General features: G+C 42.9%; 1 protein-coding gene across 1 annotated transcript in view; it reads right to left on the bottom strand.

Annotated features, from left to right (window-relative positions):
• Positions 1 to 333: 333 nt before the first annotated feature.
• Positions 334 to 19,804, bottom strand: part of pprc1 (PPARG related coactivator 1) — a 32,141-nt gene continuing 12,670 nt past the window's right edge. Inside the window, 8 exon segments of the mRNA XM_029641001.2 lie at positions 334 to 2,444; positions 4,147 to 4,298; positions 7,315 to 7,436; positions 7,748 to 7,826; positions 8,598 to 8,792; positions 15,038 to 15,755; positions 16,072 to 16,139; positions 16,407 to 16,467. Of these exon segments, the coding sequence (XP_029496861.2) occupies positions 2,341 to 2,444; positions 4,147 to 4,298; positions 7,315 to 7,436; positions 7,748 to 7,826; positions 8,598 to 8,792; positions 15,038 to 15,755; positions 16,072 to 16,139; positions 16,407 to 16,467 (1,499 nt within the window). The 3' untranslated portion in view covers positions 334 to 2,340.

Genomic DNA, 19,804 nt, shown 5'->3' with positions numbered 1-19,804 from the left:
ATATTTTAATTCAGTATAGATCCATTCTCTGATCTTTTTATTGGGTGTCAGATCATGCTGCAAGAGCTCTGATTGGTTGGAGGATGTCCTCCGGAAGTTGTCATAATTACTCTAAGTCTATGGAAGGGGGCGAGAACCATTAGCCTCCTAGGTTTTGTATCCAAGTCAACGTATGCTGAGGACAGAAACTAGCTGGCCTTCGGCTCAATTATGGCGCTACCCTTCTGAGTGCTGTTGATGCTACTGTAGACCTTCTAAAAACAGTGTTTGATATCAATTATTGTGACATGAAAATATTTAGTAGTTATCTAAAAAGGACAAATCTAATGTTAATCATAGTTTCTCATTTCCTTTATTTCTTTTTTTTATTGCTTTTAATCTTTTCATACAAATCTTCACTTCAATAGAAGGTGTAAGCTTGCAAAAACAAAAGAAACAACCAAAACAAAGACTGGTAGCTACAGTGCATTCGGAAACTATTCAGACCACTTGACTTTTTCCACATTAGACTTTTATAAAATGGTTCAATTATTTTATCATCAAATCAACACAACAGCCCATAATGACAAAACAAAACAGGTTTAGACTTTTTGCCAAAGTATTAACAGATACCATAATTACATAAGTATTCAGACCCTTTGCTATGAGACTCAATTGAGCTCAGGTGCATCCTGTTTTCATTGATCTTCCTTGAGCTGTTTCTACAACTGGGATTGGAGTCCACATGTGGTAAATTAAATTGATTGGACAGGATTTGGAAAGGCGCGCACACACACCCCTATATAAAAGGTCCCACAGTTGACCGTGCATGTCAGAGCAAAAACCAAGCCATGAGGTCAAAGGAATTGTCCGTAGAGCTGGGGCACAGATCTGGGGAAGTGTACCAAAAAAAGTCTGCACTATTCAAGGCCCCCAAGAACACAGTGGCCACCATCATTGTTAAATGGAAGAAGTTTGGAACCGCCCGGCCAAACTGAGCAATCGGGGCAGAAGGGCCATGGTCAGGGAGGAGACCAAGAACCAGAGCTCAAGTGTTCCTCTGTGGATAGCAAAACCTTCCAGATGGACAACCATCTCCGCAGCACTTCACCAAACAGGCCTTTATGGTAAAGTGGCCAGACGGAAGCCACTCCTTAGTAAAAGGCATGACAGCCCGCTTGGCGTTTGCAAAAAGGCACCTACGGGACTCTCAGATCATGAGAAACAAGATTCTCTGATCTGATGAAACTAAGATCTTTGGCCAGAATGACAAGAGTCATGTCTGGAGGAAACCTGGCACCATCCCTAAGGTGAAGAATGGTGGCAGCATCATGCTGTGAGGATGTTTTGGACTGGGAGACTAGTCAGGATTGAGGGAAAGATGAACGGAGCAAAGTACAGAGATCATTGATGAAAATCTGCTCCATGGAGCTCAGGACCTCAGACTGGAACGAAGTTTCACCTTCCAAAAGGACAACGGCCCTAAGCACACAATGGAGTGGCTTCAGGACAAGTCTCTGAATGTCCCTGAGTGGCCCAGTCAGAGTCCGGATCTGCAGAGAAGAATGGGAGAAACTCCCCAAATACAGGTGTACCAAGCTTACAGAGTCATACCCAATTAGACTCGAGGCTGTAATCACTGCCAAATGTGCTTAAACAAAGTACTGAGTAAAAGGTCTGAATACTTTAGTCTATTGTTAATACATTTGCAAAAATTTCTAATTGGTTTTTGCTTTGTCATTATGGGGTATTGTGTGTAGATTGATGAGGGGGAGAAGTTTTATTAACCCATTTTAGAATAAGGTTGTAAGGTAACAAAATGTGGAAAGTCAAAGGGTCTGAATACTTTCTGAATGCACTGTATATCACAAAGCAGGAAAATGTGTTATACAGCTAACATGTGGAAACATTCAGAAATAGCATTTCAGAGTTCAAAGATAGACAGGCTTGAAATGAACATGGCATGAATGATTTCACACTTAAACAACCCATATTAAAAAGGCAGACTTCCTCAATTCAAACAGTTTCCAAATAATGATTCTGATATATTGCTTCAATCAATGACATTGATTACATTTGATTCTTGTATAGAACTATGCCTTATTAGCTTCGTACAATGCCTTAAACCAAGATGTAAAGGTTCTATTACTTATTAATAATTTCTGATTGCAGCTTTAAAACTGTCTTGTATGACCCAGAAGAGCCCTCTCTGCATGTAAATTAATGTTAGCTGGCTAATGTATCGGCCGTGCGTTGTGGTCCACCCCTCAGTCAAGGCGAAGCCAACGATGATAGTGGGAGGAGCCTGCCAACGGCTCTGAGGTAAGTCTTAGTGTGGCGCCCCCAGTGGGCTGACCTCTGTTACCTCTTCAGACTCTTCTGGGCCTGCTTCAGTAAAGTGTCAAAGTCAAGGGCATCAAACTTGCCAGTCACGGGGGCCGACGGGTCATACTCGCGGTTAGAATCTGGAGGAGTGAAGAGAGAAAGAAGATTAGTATTAGGCGGTATACCGGGGTATTTTGAAATACCCACTATGATTTAATGCCATAATTTGTATTTTTTATTTTAAGTCAGTATTCAATTTGAGCAAGTCAGATGGCATGTTTGTTAACAAGAAATTTGCGGAGTGGTTTAAAAACGAGTTTTAATTACTCCAACCGAGTGTATATGTAAACTTCCGACTTCAACTGTATGTTACAAACTGGCCCATCTGTAGCAATACAGCGCAGCAGTGCTCAAGTTAACAAGTTTAAGTTCCTTCAGAAAGTATTCATACCCTTCGACTTATTCCCCATTCTTGCGTTGGACGCAATTTTTAAAAAATCTTAGAAAGTTAGAAAATCCAAAGTGTAATTAATACCATCCCAATGCTCAAATGGATATTAAAATGTCTTCATTTTACCCATCTACAAATAGGTGCTCTTCTTTGCAAGGCATTGGAAAACCTCCCCGGTCTATGTCGTTGGGTCTGAAATTCACTGCTCGACTGAGACAACTTACAAATCATAATAAACACTATTATTGAACAAAGTGTGAGTCCATGTAACTTAAGCAAATGTTTACTCCTGAACTTATTTAGGCTTGCCATAACAAAGAGGTTGAATACTTGACTCAAGATGTCAGCTTTAAATTGATAAACATTAAAACATTTCTGAAAATATAATTCCACTTTGACATTATGGGGTATTGTGTGTTGGCCATTGACACAAAATCTCAATTGAATTAATATTTACATTTAGGCTGTAGCAACAAAATGTGTAAAAAGTAAAGAATCATACTATTCGAATAGTGACATTATTTCAAACCTCCTTGTTCGTAACAACTACAAAGACATTGGCAACTTTGTTGTGAAGTGGGGCAGGGTAGCCTAGTGGTTAGAGAGTTGGACTAGTAACCGGAACGTTGCAAGTTCAAACCCCGAGCTGACTAGGTACAAATCTGTCGTTCTACCCCTGGCAGTTAACCCACTGCTCCTAGTCCGTCATTGAAAATAAGAATTTGTTCTTAACTGACTTGCCTAGTTAAATAAAGGTAAAAAAAATATATATACAAAAATAAAGTTCTGCGTTAGCGGAAACATGTATAAAGTAATGAACAAAAAAAACAGACCTAAATGACGCAGCTGTTCTATGAGTGGTCTGAGGAAGCTTGTAAATAACTATGCATTTGGTTTGTTAATGTGCCAGCTAGCCACCTATATAGCTTGCAAGATCAAGCATCTTGGTTCGAGCAGAGCATCAAAATGAGATAGTTACACAACTAGGAGCATGGTTGTCTGTCCATGGAATTTGCTTGTTAGCATTTAGCTAGCATCCACTATGGGAATTTGCTAGTACTTTGTTAGCATTTGATTGCATTTTTTGGTTAAGAAATAGCACCCCGTGTGTGCATTTCCGGTAATACCGTATACCCTGGTATGGTACAGGAACAGTAGGTATGGAAATCTGGATACTGTCCAACCCTAATTAGCATCACCTGCAGGATTTTTGAGGGAACAATCTTTGCTAGCTCTCCTTGCATCACTGCAATCAGATGTAGGTGTATACCAAGAAAGGTGACAGTACAATATGATAATTTTATCGTAATACTTACAACTAGTACCAGTGTTGACAACCAAAAAAATGGCATTCATATTTACACAAATTATTTCTATAAGCCATGTTTTACCTAGATCAGCATAGCTCGTCTTGCAGAACTGTCTCCTTCCTCCGAAGCAAAGGTCAAAGGGGAGTTCGTCAGGCTTACGGAGCTTGCTGCCGTTCTCGATGGCCGTGAATGCATCCTTCGTATCGTAGTAGGTCACAAACCCATAGTTATCCCTGTCACAGAGATTGAATAGCAAATATTAAACATGCAGGAGACAGAGGGTTGGAAGACATTTTAAAATTCAAAAAGACAAACATTTGCATTAATTAGTGGACAATGTTGGGTAGTCCCTCCCTGTTGGTTGGTTTTCTGCTGCTTGGTGACATGAACACTACTAGATCGTGTTGAGGTGTGAGTTCTTAAGAGCCACTGGTGGTTTAGCCTGGTTGTTGCTGTAGCAGCTGTAGTTTGGCCTGAGAGACCACGGAAAGGGTCAAGCAAGGGTTGGTGTTCTGGGAAAAAAATTAGTCTTCAAGATGTGTTCAGCAAGCACAAAATGTTTAGCGCCAGCTGTGCCATCAGAGTCCCTGGGTTCACGCCCAGGCTCTGTCGTAACGCACAATTGGCCTAGCGTCGTCCGGGTTAGGGAGGGCTTGGTCGGTAGGGATGTCCTTGTCTCATCGCGCACCAGCGACTCCTGTGACGGGCCGGGCGCAGTGCGCGCTAACCAAGGTTGCCAGGTGCACGGTGTACCCTCCGACACATTGGTGCGGCTGGATTCCGGGTTAGATGCGCGCTGTGTTAAGAAGCTTAAGAAGCAGTACGGCTGGTTGGGTTGTGTATCAGAGGACGCATGACTTTCAACCTTTGTCTCTCCCGAGCCCGTACAGGAGTTGTAGCAACAATTGGATACAACGAAATTGGGGAGAAAAAAAGGGGTCAAATTAAAAATTTAAATTAAAAATTCAAAGAAGGTCTACTAGTAGCCTCAACAGGACTGTAGGGTAGCACCATGGTGCAGCCGGAGGACAGCTAGCTTCCGTCCTCCTCTGGGTACATTGACTTGGCTCCTCTGGGTACATTGAGGCGCATGGTTCTCACCCCCTTCCATAGAATTACATAGTAATTATGACAGCTTCCAGAGAGGTCCTCCAACCTATCAGAGTTCTTGCAGCATGAACTGACATGTTGTCCAAAGAATCAGAGAATGAATCTAGTATAGAAAGCATAAGCTACAGCTAGCTAGAACTACGGTGCATTAAAATGTAGTGAGTAGTTGAGAGAAAGATTATAGTTGAACAGTTTGAACAAATTAATTTATTCAAAAATGGATTAGTGAGAAAGTGTCCCCTCCCCAGTTTCACTTAGCTAGCTATTGTCACCTACTCAAACACCCTGCTGAAACAGAGGGATTGTTATGTTAGCTTGCTGGCTATGACTATCCAACGCAACACTGGAACTCTTCCATATCAAGGTAAGCTTTTGGTTTTACAAATGTATTGCCACTGAGGCCAGCTGGTGTAACTGCTTACCAACATTACTGCATGATTGTAGCGGGTTTAGTAACGCATTAGTTCTATTAGCTATGTGGTTACTTTAGCAAATATGGTGACAATGATGTAGGCTGTGTGTAGCGGTTTGGCTTGTGACACACAGCTGATGTGTTGTGTATTGAAGTCCACAAGCAAAGGGAAGAGGTAAAGTGCATAAATGCGAGAAGGAATACTATGTGGCTGCTATAAAAGTTCACTGTGCTTTCACGTGATCAGGGGTGTATTCATTCCACTGATTCTGTTAAAATGTTACTTAAACGGAAGCAAACGGAACAACAGGGATAAACACCGGAATTTGTCCAACAGAAACGCTCATTTGCAACTGTTGGACTAATGAATACAGCCTATATCAGCTAGATGTAGGCAAGAGTGTGCAAGGTGGTATTGAATGACACCGTCTGTCCATGTGTTACTGTCGGTCACATCAAATTTGTTGTAGCAACCTGATGGGTACAGGGAAAATTTGAGTACCCTAAACCTATCGCTGTTACATTGAACTTGGTGAATGGAATTTGAGTAACAGTCACCCAATAGGTTGTTAATAGAAATAAGGCCAGTCTCATGAGAAACAAAGCGTCCTCTTAAAATGGCACTGATCGCCACAGGTGCAATTATTTCTTATTTAGAATGGGCCACAAAAAAAAGTAACCTGTTGCCTGCACTCAAGTAGCGAATATGTGCAGTTTTTTTAATATGCCAGGTGGGCTTCACCAGTTGTAAAGTGAATGAATGTGCTTAATTTAAGGTATTTATCAATAAATATAGCAGGACGAGAAAGCTGGGACCCTCATATAGTGAGCAGTCAAAACACTTCACATGCAATTGCGCAATGACTAGCCTTATAAGAACCCATTTCACTAGGCTCTGTAGGCTAGGGGCTCTCCGGACGATTCAATTTAGTCTGGTCTTTACATGTACTAAATATTATGTGTGAAATCACATTTGATTTAGAAAATGGGCCATTATGCACCTGTCGGAACAGGGGCATAACAAAGACATACACAAATTCACATTTGAATAGCGAATGGACGACGTTTTCCCGCGGTTAATTTTCATTCCAGCTAGGTAGGCTACTCCAGTTGTGCTTAATATTATCAACATTAGGAAAATTGAGAAATAAAATAGGCCTAGTCTATAGAAAGCTGATGAAGGCCATAAAAACTGTTCTTACACAACCGCATAGCCTATAGAAATGTTGCACAACGTGGGCTTATAGGACCACTTATTTAATTGCATGCATCAACCAGCTATGAGGAGCTGGCTCTCGCTACACAACAAGTGATCCTATTCCACTCAATCTCAATGCCAGGGCTCTCATGAAATGTTTGATTTTCGATTGCATTTACATTGATGTCAACGTGATTAGAGGGACAATAGAGAATTGAGTACCAGGCCATTAGCGACTTGCCGTTAGCAAGTTTGGTAGGCTACTAATTGCCATCAGAGCGCAGTTTTGGAGAAGCCTCGTTACCGTGACTCAACGGTCACGTGGAATTTGACTGCAATCATGACTCGTGACTGCCGGTGTGGAGGTAAAATGATCACCGTAACAGCCCTAGGTAGGATTCAGACCTGTTCAATAGAACTCGTTTTTAGTTTCAAAATCTTTTCATTATCGTGCCGACAGAACATGAGCCAGGTTCCAGGCATTACTCGTTATTGAAACAAAACATGATTGGTGTTTCAGAGTACTTACCCATGGCCTCTTAAATGTAAAGTGCACTCCTCAATCTCTCCGTACAGAGAGAAGCGTTCCTTCAACTCTTTATGAGTCATTGTCTCTCGGATTCGCCCTACGTAAACAACCCTACGCTCCTCCTGAGGGGAGAGAGCACGGCATTAGTCAGCTGACAATTATTTCTCTGCACCACACACACACACACACTGTATCAGACAAGACACTATTGGCTTCAATGTCTGAGAAGGGGCCCTTCTCAGACAAATGCCTATGTCTTCAACTGAAAAGGAGACGCTGTTCTGGGGAACTGAACCCAGAGACAGAACGTCTCTGAACCCAGAGACAGAACGTGACCTTGACTCAGTGACCTCCAGAGACAGACTGTCCTGTTCCGACTTATCATCGTATCATCACTGGCCAACTTCACTTTAATAGAAAAGTATGTACTCACAATGGCTTTATCTTTGAGTCTCTTCACCACCTCACTGTTTTCTCTAGATTCAGGCCGGTAGCCTGGTCTGAAAAAAGGGCTGTGGAAAGAAAGGGAATATGAGACGTGGTCAATGTTATACAATTGAAAAAAATCTGTATCCATGAAGCTAGGTACAGTGCATTCGAAAGCATGAAAACATGCTCAGGACTTCAGACTGGGACGAAGGTTCACCTTCCAACAGGACAATGACCCTAAACACACAGCCAAGACAATGCAGGAGTGGCTTCGGGACAAGACTCTGAATGTCCCTGAGTTCACCAGCCAGAGTCAGGACTTGAACCCAATCAAACATCTCTGGAGAGACCTGAAAATAGCTGTGCAGTGACGCTCCCCATCCAACCTGACAGACCTTGAGGATCTGCAGAGAAGACTGGGAGAAACTCCCCAAATACAGGTGTCCCAAGCTTGTAGCTTCATACCCAAGAAGACTCAAGGCTGTAATCGCTGCCAAAGGTGCTTTACAAAACAATGAGTAAAAGGTCTTAATACTTACGTACATTTTATATTTAATTTTTTATAATTTTGCAAACATTTCTAAAAAAACAGTTTTTGCTTTGTCATTATGGGGTATGGGAAAAACAACTTGATCAATTTTAGAATAAGGCTGTAACGTAACAAAATGTGGAAAAAGTCAAGTGTTCTGAATACTTTACGAATGCACTGTAAATTATGTTATCCTATCCCAAGTAGTCAGGAAAACATACACTGATCTGACTGCACTGCATGCATTTTTGGTTAATTTGAACTGACCAATACCATAGAAAAAAATGAACCTCATGGTTGTTTATGAGGAAAGTGCTTAAATTACCTGCGTTGTCTGCTGCATCTACCCCACGCCCGTCTGTGGGGAGAGCGGGAACGGGACCTACTCCATGATCTTGATCGGGAAGAGGAGTAGGAATATCGCCGCCGCCTTGGAAAGCAGTCCAGGGAAGGAGAGGAGGAACGAGAAGAGGAGCAAGATGAGGCACTGAAGCTGCTATCAGAGTGACGGGGCCTGTACCTGGAGGAGAGATAAAATGAACGGGAAGGAGAAGGGAATCTGTCAGTAATGTCAGATTAGGATGGACTGGATATCGCCATTAGTCATATTGGTTTAAGCCAATGACATCACCTTTTTGATTGCTACATTGGTAGCAGATGGAGGGGGGGACAGAATTAATTTGTTAAACAAATTAAAATAAAGACACGGCGCTTGTAACCAAAAATCTCAAATTTGGACTCAGACCAAAAGGACCGATTTCCACCACTCTAATGTCCATTGATTGTGTTTCTTGCCCCAAGCAAGTCTCCTCTTCTTATTGTGTGCTTTATTAGTGGTTTCTTTGCAGCAATTCGACAATGAATGCTTAGTTCACACAGTCTCCTCTGTTGATGTTGAGATGTGTCTGTTACTTGAACTCTGAAGCATTTATCTGGGCTGCTATTTGAGGCTGGTAACTAATTAACTTGTTAACTCTGCTGCAGAGGACTTTGGGTCTTCCTTTTTCTGTGGCGGTCCTCATGAGAGCCAGTTCCATCATAGCACTTGATGGTTTTTGCAACTGCACTTGAAGAAAATGTTAAAGTCCTTGACATTTTCCAGATTGGCTGACCTTCTTGTCTTAAAGTAATGATGGACTGTCATTTCGCTTTGCTTATTTGAGCTGTTCTTGCCATAATATGGACTTGGTCTTATACTTGGGCTATACCACCCCTACCTTGTCACAACACAACTGATTGGCTCAAACGCATTGAGGAAATAAATTCCATAAATGAATTTTTAACAATGCACACCTGTTAATTGAAATGCATTCCAGGTGACTACCTCATTGAGCTGATTGAGAGAATGCCAAGAGTTTGTAAAGCTGTCATCAAGGCAAAGGGTGGCTACTTTGAAGAATCTCAAATATATTTAGATTTTTAAAACACTTTTGGTTACTAAATTATTCCATATGTGTTATTTCATAGTTTTGATGTCTTCACTATTATTGTACAATGTAGAAAATTGTAAAAATTAAAGACTGACTGGTACTGTATTTGTTCAAAACAGATACAAATTCATCTGTGCTAGAGGTCGACCGATTAGTCGCCATGGCAATTAATTAGGGCCAATTTAAAGTTTTCATAACAATCGGTTATCGGCCTTTTTGGACACAGATTACATTACAATCCATGAGGAAACTGCGTGGCAGGCTGACCACCTATCACGTGAGTCCAGCGTCAAAAGGACCCTGTGGCTGCAATGAGCCATGGTCATTTGCTAGCTAACATTAAACTTACCTTAAAAAACAATCAATCTTCACATAATCACTAGATAACCTAGTAATATCAACCATCTGCAGTTAACTAGCTTGTCCTGCGTTGCATATAATCAACGTGGTGCCTGTTAATTTATCATCAAATCACAGCCTACTTCAACTTTGCCAAACGGGTGATGATTTAACAGAAGCACATTTGTGAAAAAAGCATGTTAGCTGCACATATGTACCTAACCATAAACATCAATGCCTTTCTTAAAATCAATACACAGAAGTATATATATTTTTAAACCTGCATATTTAGTTAACCTTTTTGGGATGGGGGGCAGCATTTTCACTTTTGGATGAATAGCGTGCCCAGAGTGAACTGTCTCCTACTCTGTCCCAGATGCTAATATATGCATATTATTATTAGTAGTATTGGATAGGGGAAAAAAATAGGGAAAAAAACTGTTAGAATGATGTCTGTGAGTATAACAGAACTCATGTGGCAGGTGAAAACCTGAGAAAAATCCAACCAGGAAGTGGGACATCTGAGGTTTGTAGTTTTTCAAAGCTTGGCCTACCGAATACACATTGAGATAAGGATAATGTTGCACTTCCTACAGCGTCCACTGGATGTCAACCGTCTAAACCGGCCTGTTTGAGTCAGTGGTCTGGCAGAGTGTCTCAGGCTCGTGACGAGAGCCCCCGACAGAGTTACCTCTCGTTCCAGTGCTTTTCTGAAGACAATGGAATTCTCCGGTTGGAACATTATTGCTGTTTTATGTTAATAACATACTAAAGATTGATTCCATACATCGTTTGACATGTTTCTAAAAGGACTAACGGAACTTTTAGAGTTTTTGTCTGGATGAAGTGCCTGCGCCTCATGAAGATGGATTACTGGGCTGAATACGCTAACAACAAGTGGCTATTTGGACATAAATGATGGAACTTTATGGAACAAAGTCATTTATGTCGAACTGGGTTTCCTGGGAGTGCCTTCTGATGAAGATCAAAGGTAAGTGAATATTTATGGTGTAATTTCTAACTTCTGTTGACTCCAACATGGCAGATATTTCTCTGGGTGTTGTGGGTTCTGAGCACCGTTCTCAGATTATGCTTTTTCCATAAAGTTTTTTTGAAATCTGACACAGCGGTTTCATTAACCTGTTGAGACTCTAGGGGCAGTATTTTCATTTTTGGGAAAAAAAAGTTCCCGTTTTAAATGGGATATTTTGTCAGGACAAGATGCTAGAATATGCATATAATTGACAGGTTTGGATAGAAAACACTAACGTTTCCAAAACTGTAAAGATAGTCTGTGAGTATAACAGAACTGATATTGCAGGCGAAAGCCTGAGAAAAATCCAATCCGGAAGTGCCCCAGGTTTTGAAAGCGCTGCATGCCAATGAGTCCCCATTGACCTGTGAATGTGCTATGAACCAGCTTACGCTTTCTACGTATTCCCCAAGGTGTCTACAGCATTGTGACGTAGTTTTACGCATTTATGTTGAAGAATACCCGTAGGGGGCTACATTGCGCAAGTGGTCACATGATGCTCCCGGAGAGAAAATCTCACGTAAAGTACAGAGGTAGCCATTATTCCAATCGCGTCTACTGAGAAACCAATTGTCCCGGTGAATATATTATCGAATAGAAATTTGAAAAACACCTTGAGGATTGATTCTAAACAACGTTTGCCATGTTTCTGTCGATATTATAGAGCTAATTTGGAATATTTTCCGGTATTGTCGTGACCGCAATTTCCGGTCGACTTCTCAGCCAAACGTGAAGAACAAACGGAGCTATTTCGCCTACAAAAATAATCTTTTGGGGGAAAAAATGAACTTTGGCTATCTACCTGGGAGTGAAAACATCCGAAGTTCAAAGGTAAACTATTTAATTTGATTGCTTTTCTGATTTTCGTGACAAGGTTGCCTGCTGCTAGCAAGGCATAATGATATGCTAGGCTATCGATAAACTTACACAAATGCTTGTCTAGCTTTGGCTGTAAAGCATATTTTGAACATCTGAGATGACAGGGTGATTAACAAAAGGCTAAGCTGTGTTCCAATATATTTCAATTGTGATTTTCATGAATAGGAATATTTTCTAGGAAGGTTTATGTCCGTTGCGTTATGCTAATTAGGACACGATGGGCAGATTAACAAGATGATTATCTTTCATTTTCTGTATTGGACTTGTTAATGTGTGAAAGTTACAAGTTACAAAAATATTTTTGAATTTCGAGCGCTGCCTTTTCAGCGGAATGTTGTCGAGGGGTTCCGCTAAGGTTAAGGAATTCATGTTAGCAGGCAATATTAACTAGTGAAATTGTGTCACTTCTCTTGCGTTCAGTGCAAGCAGAGTCAGGGTTTATGCAACAGTTTGGGCTGCCTGGCTCATTGCGAACTGTGTTTCTTCCTAACAAAGACCATATTAATTGCTAGAATTTTACATAAAATTTAAGGTTGTGCAATGTAACAGCAATATTTAGACTTAGGGTTGCCACCCGTTCTTCAAAATACGGAACGGTTCCGTATTTCACTGAAAGAATAATCGTTTTGTTTTTTTAAATGATATTTTCCGGATTTGACCATATTAATGACCAAAGGCTCGTATTTCTGTGTGTTTATTATAATTAAGTCTATGATTTGATATTTGATAGAGCAGTCTGAGCAGTGGTAGGCAGCAGCAGGCTCGTAAGCATTCATTCATTCGAGCAGCGCTTAGCAAACCTTGAAGCACAGCGCTGTTTATGACTTCAAGCCTATCAACTCCCGAGATTAGGCTGGCAATACTAAAGTGCCTATAAGAACATCCAATAGTCAAATGTATATAAAATACACTGCTCAAAAAAATAAAAGGGAACACTAAAATAACATCCTAGATCTGAATGAATTAAATATTCTTATTAAATACTTTTTTCTTTACATAGTTGAATGTGCTGACAACAAAATCATACAAATTATCAATGGAAATCAAATGTATCAACCCATGGAGGTCTGGATTTGGAGTCACACTCAAAATTAAAGTGGAAAACCACACTACAGGCTGATCCAACTTTGATGTAATGTCTTTAAAACAAGTCAAAATGAGGCTCAGTAGTGTGTGTGGCCTCCACGTGCCTGTTTGACCTCCCTACAACACCTGGGCATGCTTCTGATGAGGTGGCAGATGGTCTCCTGAGGGATCTCCTCCCAGACCTGGACTAAAGCATTCGCCAACTCCTGGACAGTCTGTGGTGCAACGCCACGTTGGTGGATGGAGCGAGACATGATGTCCCAGATGTGCTCAATTGGATTCAGGTCTGGGGAACGGGCGGGCCAGTCCATAGCATCAATGCCTTCCTCTCGCAGGAACTGCTGACACACTCCAGCCACATGAGGTCTAGCATTAGGAGGAACCCAGGGCCAACCGCACCAGCATATGGTCTCACAAGGGGTTTGAGGATCTCATCTCGGTACCTAATGGCAGTCAGGCTACCTCTGGCAAGCACATGGAGGGCTGTGCGGCCCCCCAAAGAAATGCCACCCCACACCATGACTGACCCACCACCAAACTGGTCATGCTGGAGGATGTTGCAGGCAGCAGAACGTTCTCCACGGCGTCTCCAGACTGTCACATGTGCTCAGTGTGAACCTGCTTTCATCTGTTAAGAGCACAGGGCGCCAGTGGCGAATTTGCCAATCTTGGTGATCTCTGGCAAATGCCAAACGTCCTGCACGGTGTTGGGCTGTAAGCACAACCCCCACCTGTGGACGTCGGGCCCTCATACCACCCTCCTGAAGTCTGTTTCTGACCGTTTGAGCAGACACATGCACATTTGTGGCCTGCTGGAGATCATTTTACAGGGCTCTGGCAGTGCTCGTACTGCTCCTCCTTGCACAAAGGCGGAGGTAGCAGTCCTGCTGCTGGGTTGTTGCCCTCCTACGGCCTCCTCCACGTCTCCTGGTGTACTGGCCTGTCTCCTGTAGCGCCTCCATGCTCTGGACACTACGCTGACAGACACAGCAAACCTTCTTGCCACAGCTCGCATTGATGTACCATCCTGGATGAGCTGCACTACCTGAGCCACTTGTGTGGGTTGGAGACTCCGTCTCATGCTACCACTAGAGTGAAAGCACCGCCAGCATTCAAAAAAGTGACCAAAACATCAGCCAGGAAGCATAGGAACTGAGAAGTGGTCTGTGGTCACCACCTGCAGAACCACTCCTTTATTGTGGGTGTCTTGCTAATGCCTATAATTTCCACCTGTTGCCTATTCCATTTGCACAACAGCATGTGAAATGTATTGTCAATCAGTGTTGCTTCCTAAGTGGACAGTTTGATTTCACAGAAGTGTGATTGATTTGGAGTTACATTGTGTTGTTTAAGTGTTCCTTTTATTTTTTTGAGCAGCGTACAAATTATATAGATAGAAATATTCAACGTGTCATAATTCCTATAGTAACTACAACCAAAAACTTCTTAGCTGGGAATATTGAACCACCAGCATTCATATGTTATAATGTTCTGAGCAAGGAACTTAAATGTTAGTTTAAAAAATTTTTTTTTTTTTTTTTTACATAGCACATATTGCACTTCCTTCTCCACCACTGTTTTTGCATTATTTAAACCAAATTGAACATGTTTCATTATTTATTTGAGACTAAATAGATGTTATTTATGTATTATATTAAGTTAAAATAAAAGGGTTCATTGTTCATTCAGTATTGTTGTAATTGTCATTATTACAGATAGATATATTTTTGAAAAACGCCCGATTAAATCGGTATCGGCTCTCTTGGTCCACCAATAATCGGTATCGGCGTTAAAAATTCATGATCGGTTGACCTCTAATCTGTGCCCATGAACCAGCCTTTTTCCTCACTGAATAGAGATGACTGGGATGAATAATGACATTCTCTTTTCCCCAGCCAGATATAAGACTCTGTGCCATTAGAGGACACCGCCTTGCCCAGTGACAGGGGGGACAAATAGCTATAAAGACAGAAATAAAAGAGGGGATGAGCATCTCACCTCTTCCTGGGTAGAGAGTGAGATCTAGACTGAGAAGAGGAGTCTGACTCAGAGTCAGTAAAGCCAGGGCTGGAGGAACGGTGGTTTCTCCTTTTCCTCCTCCTTCCTCGCTTTCCTTCCCTGGGGCTTGGGCTAGGCCTGGGGGAGAAGGTATTATTGTAGCCCCGGTAAGACCTCCCTGCCTTGGGACTCCTCTCCAGGGGACCAGTCTGGTCCATCAGCCTGGTGGGAGAGGCATCGGGGGTCTCCAGCACAGAGCTAGTCCTGTCAGTCTTTACATCCAGGGGCTGGGGACCTAGGGGAGCCTGATGGTTCTTCATACCTAGGGCAGTTGTGAGGGTTTGGAGGGAGGGGGCAGGGATCCTCTGGGGTACCCAGGTAGTGTTGCTGCCAAGTGGCTCGATGGTGATGGCTGCTTGCTGTTTGACATTCCAGCGCCTGCCTGGCTCTCTTGCAATAGCCATAGGTTCCTTCTGAAGGAGGGAGTAGTCGTGGTCTGAGAAGGCCAGGGTGAGAGACACTGGATTGGGTGTGGGAGTTATAGAGGGGCTGGGGGGCTTGCTCTGAAGCTTGTTGGAAGGCAGGGGCCATGCGTCAATCTGGATTGCCTTGGAGGGCGATGATTTGGGGGCCTCAGTGGCTCGACTCTTACCAAGGAGGGCAACTGGGACCAGGGGCATCCACATCTGGTGAGGAGGGGTAGCTGGAGGAGTCAGACCTGGTAAGAGATGGGAACAGAGTAGTCAGCTACTGTTCCATCTGAAGCAGAATACCTCTGGCAGCCATTTGAAGGTAGATTTCATAAGACAAATGGATATTAAGCATTTTACCAAGAGAAACAGGTAACTTTTAATTTACTCCATTGAGTGACAGTGCGATTTAGGTTAGTGGTGTAAACTTCTTCCTTGTTTTTTAGTCTGTTAGCAGTGTATTATTAACAATGTACAGGGTGATTGGTTTGTGATTAGCATTTGCACTATAAAATTACCATTAGCAGCTAACAGGGTGACCAGTGTGTGTACAATAGTTCGTACCTGCAGTGCCTGTCAGGTCGTGCGCTCTGACTCTCTCCACAGGGGTCCTATCACATGGCGGCGCCACACTGTGATAGAAACAAACCTTCAACACAGTGCTTTATTGAACATGTACATTCTAAGAGGAGCCTATGGCTTAGCCCAGAAACCACACAGACTAAGACAGTAGAACATTTTCGAACTGCTGAACAGAAACAAATAGAAAATGGTTGAGCCCATTGTGGGGTCAGAAGTCAAGGTCTTCGGTTTGCGGTAGGTCTTGGCGAAGGCTCTCCATACACACACACACACACACACACATACCCAGAGCAGCATGGGGCTGTAGGGTAACTCACCTAGAGTTTCCTACAGCGGCTGCTCTACCAGAGACCTCCGGAACACAGTCCTCCTCTTTTGCTGGAGGGGGGAGAGAAAGCATGAATAAAAGCAAGGGATGGAGGAAGGGGATAGGGGAGCACAGTAACCATTCTCCACCGACAAAACATTCATAAGGACTTGTTTCCATTATATAATTTAGATTTCGGGACATCTACATGGAGGTTTCAGCCATTTTGCTAGGCCTGGACTAGTCAGTTGTGGAGTCATTACACACGCGCCAATGTAGGGGCTGACACAAACACACCTGGCTCCTTGTTCTAGCTGGGGCCTGTACTTCCAGCCAGAGAAAGGCAGCGGTGTGCCAGTTAAATGGAATTGTGGACAGGGCAGAATTCCAGCAGCTCAGCCGACATGACCACATACCAGCTGCCCTGACTAAGCAACAGGACTGTTTTGCTAGCACAGACTGGAATATGTTCCGGGATTCATCCAATTGCATTGAGGTGTTTAGCAGATCTGTCACCGGCTTCATTAATAAGTGCGTCGACCACAGAGTGAACGTACCAGAAGCAATGGATTACAGGCAACATTTGGACTATGCTAAAGGCTAGAGCTGCCGCTTTCAAGGAGCAGGACACTAATCCAGACGCTTATAAGAAATCCCACCATGACGAGCCATCAAACAGGCAAAGCCTCAATACAGGACAAACACACATGAAAGCACCAGCTGTTCCAGACACCTGTGTGAACACGCTCGCCATAGCCTATGCGAGCAAGGCAAACTGGTTAACATTCACAGGGCCAGATGGATTACCATGAGCTGACCAGTTTGCAATTGTCTTCACTGACATTTTTAAACGCTCCCCGTTTCAAGCAGACCACCATAGTCCATGTGCCAAAGAACACCAAGGTAACCTGTCTAAATGACTGCCTGTAGCCATAAAATGCTGCAAAATTCTGGTCATGACTCACAACACCATCATCCCAGACACCCTGTATCCACTCCAATTCGTATACTGCCCCAACAGATCCACAGATGACGCAATCTTAATTGCACTACCACCTGGACAAGAGGAACACCTAAGTGAGAAACTGTTAATTGACTACAGCTCAGCGTTAAACACCATAGTGTCCTTCAAGCTCATCACTAAGCTAAGGACCCTGGGACACCTCCCTCTGTAGCTGGATACTGGAATTCCTGACGGGCCACCATCAGGTGGTGAGGGTAGGCAACAACAGATCTGCCACGCTGACCCTCAACACAGGGGCCTTACAGGGGTGCATGCTTAGTCCTCTCCTGTACTTCCAGTTCACCAACGACGGCATTGCAGCACAATGTCTTTGCTGAAGACACGACGGTGGAAGGCCTGATCACCGACAACTATGAGACAGCCAATAGGGAGTTGGTCAGAGACCTGGCAGTGTGGTCTCAAGACAACAACCTCCCCCTTAACGCCAGAAAGATAAAATGAGCTGATCGTGGACTACAAGAATTGAGGGGCCGAGGACGCCACCATTCACATTACAGGTCTGTAGTGGAGCAGGTCGAGAGCTTCAAGTACCTCAGTGTCGACATCACGAAGGATCAATCGTGGCAATGACAATGCCTCATCCACTCAAGAGGCTAAAAAGACTTGGCATGGGCCCTCAGATCCTCAAAATGTCCTACAGCTGCACAATTGAGAGTATCTTGACTGACTTGGTGTGGCAACTGCTTGGGATCTGATCTCAAGGCACTACAGAGGGTAGTGCGTACGGCCCAGTACATCACTGGGGATAAGCCGCCTGCCATCCAGGACCTCTACACCAGGCAGTATCAGAGGAAGGCCCTAAAAATGGTCAAAGACCCCAGCCATAGACTGTTCTCTCTACTACCGCATGGCAAGCGGTACCGGAGTGCCATGTCTAGGACAAAAAAGCTTCAACAGCTTTTACCCCCAAGCCATATGACTCCTGAACAGGTAATCAAATGGTTACCCGGACTATTTGCAGTGTGCCCCCCCCAAACCCTCTTATTAAGCTGCTGCTAATCTCTCTTACTCATATTTGCATAGCCACTTTAACTATACATTCATGTACATACTACCTCAATTGGGCCGACCAACCAGTGCTCCTGCACATTGGCTAACCGGGCTATCTGCATTGCGCCCTGCCACCCACCACCCCCTCTTTTACGCTACTGCTACTCTCTGTTCATCATATATGTTGCCTCGCTACTGTATATAGTCTTTTTACTGTTGTTTAAATTTCTTTACCTACCTATTATTCACCTAACACCTTTTTTGCACTATTGGTTAGAGCCTGTAAGTAAGCATTTCACCTGTTGTTTATTTGTCGCGTGCACTGAATACTTTGCTTTGAAATATTAATTGAGTGCATGTAAACTTCTGACCCACTGGGAATGTGATGAAAGAAATAAAAGCTGATATAAATAATCTTCTACTATTATTCTCACATTCCACATTCTTAAAATAAAGTGTTGATCCTAACTGACCTAAGACAGGGAATCTTTACTAGGATTAATCGTCAGGAATTGTGAAAAACTGAGTGTAAATGTATTTGGCGAAAGTATGTAAACTTCCGACTTCAACTGTATCTACCAAAATGACCCTGTAGCCCTGAACATCGACTCTGTACTGGTACTCTGTGTATATAGCCACATTATTTTTACTCATTGTGTATTTATTATTACGCATTATAATTTCCCTATTATTTCTTTATTTTCATTCTCTGCATTGTTGGGAAGGGCCCGTAAATAAGCATTTCACTGTTAGTCTACACCCTGTTGTTGACGAATACAATTTGATTTCACTGCGCAGCACCTTCACACATTAAAGTAGTAATGGTAGAAAATGTTAAACCAATTTCCTCCTTGGGGATAATTACATGGGAACAGGTTACTAAAAAGCATAGTGTTCTCAAAATCCATCTCCTGAAACAGCCATATCCCATGTTTCCAACTGTCACCTCAATGTTTGGACCTGAAAACCAATGCTTTCTAAAATGCCAGAGGTGTCACGTAGCTAGATTAGATAATGTCACCACCATGTTCATGTGTAGAATATACACTAGCATAAAACAGTATATGAAGTAACCAACAATGAACTCAATTGCCTTAGTGTGCTGGAATGGAAAAACCAGGCTAAAACACAGAAAGGCATCCAGGAAGGACATACTGATAACCTACTGAAAATGCTCCTTACATGTGAACAGTTGATAATGGGATGTTTCTACATGACAAGACTTAACCAGCATCCTCACTAACCAAAGGAAAATGTGGTTCTCAAAACCAAAGTATGAACGCCCCTCTAGATAACCCATGAATAATAAAGACAACGTCTAGCACTGCTTCTCAAGCTCCTAACCTACACCAAAACACCTAAGACAATGATCACGTTCCAGATCGACCTGCAAA

Source organism: Oncorhynchus nerka, linkage group LG28 (genome assembly GCF_034236695.1).
Source record: "Oncorhynchus nerka isolate Pitt River linkage group LG28, Oner_Uvic_2.0, whole genome shotgun sequence".
NCBI lineage: Eukaryota > Metazoa > Chordata > Actinopteri > Salmoniformes > Salmonidae > Oncorhynchus > Oncorhynchus nerka.
This window is presented reverse-complemented; position numbering and strand designations above follow the sequence as displayed.